The sequence below is a fragment of the Cariama cristata genome, unplaced genomic scaffold (genome assembly GCF_000690535.1).
Source record: "Cariama cristata isolate BGI_N322 unplaced genomic scaffold, ASM69053v1 scaffold19918, whole genome shotgun sequence".
Taxonomy (NCBI): domain Eukaryota; kingdom Metazoa; phylum Chordata; class Aves; order Cariamiformes; family Cariamidae; genus Cariama; species Cariama cristata.
In genome coordinates, this window is record NW_009630843.1 from 3,941 (window position 1) to 7,150 (window position 3,210).

Below are 3,210 nucleotides of genomic sequence, written 5' to 3' on the forward strand. Positions count from 1 at the left end.
GAATGAGCTTGTAGCAGCAAGGCTACTGCTGTACACTTTAGAAACATTAACAAGTCAGATACCAGGACAAAACCAAATGAAGGATGTACTCTCACTTCTCCTTCAAAAGCACAAAACCTTTCAGCACTCTTTCATTGGACAACTGCAGTTTGACAATATTCATATCCCGTACCCCCGGCACATTAACTTACCAATTATAACATGTGGTTTCTTTGCCAAGGCCAGAGATTGAGACATGGAGTCAATTCCACCCACAATAACCGCTGCAGGGCAAACAGAATAGAGTGAACCTCTCAGTGTAGCACCAGCCAGCCCACAGCACCACAGTGTTTCCTCCTACTCCCTGCCACTTACAACTCCGTATAAATGAAAGGCTACTTAGCTTTATGAGAATTCGCTTTATTTTAGCACACCTAACCTTCCCAGGCCTCTTAAGCCATACAATTAAGTCCTTACTGGCCCCAGGTATTTTATTTTCACAGTTGAAGAGTTACAGGCAGAATCTATTCCTTGCAGCTTAACTCAGCTGCAAAAATCTCAGAATTCTAAAAATACCCACAAAGCTTCTATGTTTGTAGAGAATGTCTGAAGAACCAACACAGACAGTCTGAAGGAAAGATTAAACTACATCACACTACAGAGTGGAGCTCTATCCAGTTTCACTGGACACAAACTTACTATTGAGAAGATTCTCTTCTACTTCCATCTTAACCGTTTGGACAGAAAATCCAGAAGAGCTGCAGACTACTCCATGAGGAAAGACCATACAGTTTTTCTTTCCCAAACCTGATACCAGATCTCTGTCTTCCAGCATCACAAGCTTTTCTCACCTTTTGTTCAACCCTCCATACAAATACTCTCTACTTTTTGCTTTGCAATCTAGAGTTGACAAACTTCAGTCCTCAGGAAAACTGCTCCAATATCACAAAGCTACTTACTACTGTGGACACCGATGGAGGATCCAAGAGCTTCAAACTGCTCCGAGATTTGGAAAGCCAGCTCCCTTGTTGGTGTGAGGACAAGAGCAAATAATCGCTGAGGTGTTTCCAGCAGTGCTTGAAGAATTGGCAAAGCAAAGGCTCCTGTTTTTCCAGAGCCAGTTTCTGCCAGTCCAATGACATCTCTGCCTACAAGGAGCAGCAAGAAGGGTAAAACCTGTTACAAATCTAGACCAGAGAAAGAGGCCTTTAAAGCAGTGTGCAATAAAGCACAAGAATTCCCTAAGGACAGGAAAAAAAAGGAGACACACAAAGGATAAAGAACAACAAAGGGCCAAAACAAAGAATTTCAGAATATCTTGGGACCATTTTTAGAGTGTGATTTCATTTCTACAATAATTACAGTCTCGATCCTTTCTATTCTCTGGTTAAACTGCTGCCAACATACAGGTTTTCATACAAACCTTATGTTCAAAAAAAGCTTTACTTCATTATTTCTCAAATCTGCCTGTCTCTTTAGAGCCTATTGCTTCTATCTTTGTAAGTATTCTCGACCAACTGTTGTCTGTTTACTAGCTTACAAGGAAATAGGCTCCAGTGTTTGAGACTTAGGTCACACCAACTACAAGACAACAGCACTACCAAGCTCACATTTCACAAGCCACAATCAATACTGTGCCATTAAGAGAATAATCTAAACTGGTTTGCAGCAGGAAGGATTAGGACAGCAAGTCCTTTGCCCAAAACCAGTGCAGGCAACAGGGTAGAATTCATCAGTAGAATCCATTCTGAACTCCTAAACTCCTCCAGCTGAGAAGAAGATGCTACCAACACACCTTAAAGTGGAAACAACTTCTCAGGAATTCAATCTTACTTTTTTTTTTCCCCAAGAGAATCTTATATGTGGAGTAAAAGAGTCTGACAACAGTTAAGTACTAGGACAGAGTAGACACTGAAAGTTTATTCTCATTCTGTCACTACACTGTTCTGCTCCTGTTTGACAGTGTTTCGTTTTGGTCATTTGATTTTTGTTTGGTTTTTTTGTGTCTGTTGTGGGTTTTTTTTGTTTGTCTGTTTGTTTTTTTAAAAAAACACTAAGTATTCTAGAGGCAGAAATGTCTGCTGAATTCAGTAATTTATTTTCCTGTAATTCCAGGTTGTTTACAGAAAGTCACTGTGATTTGGTTATTACTCATTCCAGAGTCTATTTTCAAAGAATTGCCTGTTCACAGAAAAGCAGAGTATACAAGCTACGTAATCAGTCAAGGCATCTCCTATTTCAGACACACACTGTAGGTCTCTACCAGAAGAGGCATAGTCCTAAGTCTATCAGAAGTTTCCTGTGTATCCAGGAATATTTCAGAAAGAAATTGGTCAATGCAGACTAACAGCCCAAACAACTGACAACTATTCTATTTAACATGGACTGTCAGAACTACGCAATGGTAGTGAACACTCAAGAACCCACGTTTGCACCCATTTGAAAGTCTGCAATTGCAGGCAGTGTTACAGGAGAAACTGGCAGGCCAAGCTCCACCTGGGAAGGACACAAGAATGAACAGAGAGACGACTACTTGACAGAGATATTTAATGACAAAGAAGCGAGAACACTCTCACCCCTGCCACTTACGTCTCACTCAACAAAATTCATTCACATAGAGCTCTTGGGGTATTCCCAGATTCAGGATCAGAGAAGCACACTGCTTACCTTGGAGAGCCACTGGAATAGCCTCAACTTGGATCTTCGTTGGCACCTTCCATCCTAACTGGTCACAAGCTTCACAGAGGACATCTGTCACTCCCTGAACGTTAGTGGAAAGAGAAAAGGGAAACAGACATCACCAAGGAGACCCAAATTAAACCCAAAGTTAAATACATGCTGCAAAAGAGCTGAGCTTGTCTCTGGCAAAGAGAAACCCCATCAGGCCCTCAATGCAACTAACTGAAAAGGCAGGCTGCTCACTGTGATCCCCAGGTCCACCAGTAACTTCATAGATTTGTTCAAAACTCTTAAAGGTGACTGCCATCAGTAAGAAACTAGTAATTTTTTTCCTAGTTTACACAAGGAACTTTACACACACGCACAGAGATGTCTCTCTTCCCCCCTGGGAGTATCCTCTGAACACGGAAAAAGGAAAACGTCTGGGCAAGTTAACACAACTGAAAATACAGGCAGCCGGCTGAGAAGCACAGAGCGGAGCAGCAACGCCAGCCTCACCGGAGCAGAGGCCTGAACTCCCCGGACCTCCTGCCCGGGCACAGCACCACGCCC

General features: G+C 42.3%; 1 protein-coding gene across 1 annotated transcript in view; it reads right to left on the bottom strand.

Moving 5' to 3' along the window:
* The window catches only part of DDX47 (DEAD (Asp-Glu-Ala-Asp) box polypeptide 47), a gene marked incomplete at its 5' end in the record, with an annotated part of 6,255 nt that extends 3,515 nt beyond the window's left edge, over window positions 1-2,740 (bottom strand). Inside the window, 3 exons of the mRNA XM_009705731.1 lie at window positions 192-263; window positions 939-1,127; window positions 2,647-2,740. Coding sequence (XP_009704033.1) covers window positions 192-263; window positions 939-1,127; window positions 2,647-2,740 — 355 coding nt within the window. The remainder of the gene's footprint in view (window positions 1-191; window positions 264-938; window positions 1,128-2,646) is intronic.
* Window positions 2,741-3,210: the final 470 nt, after the last annotated feature.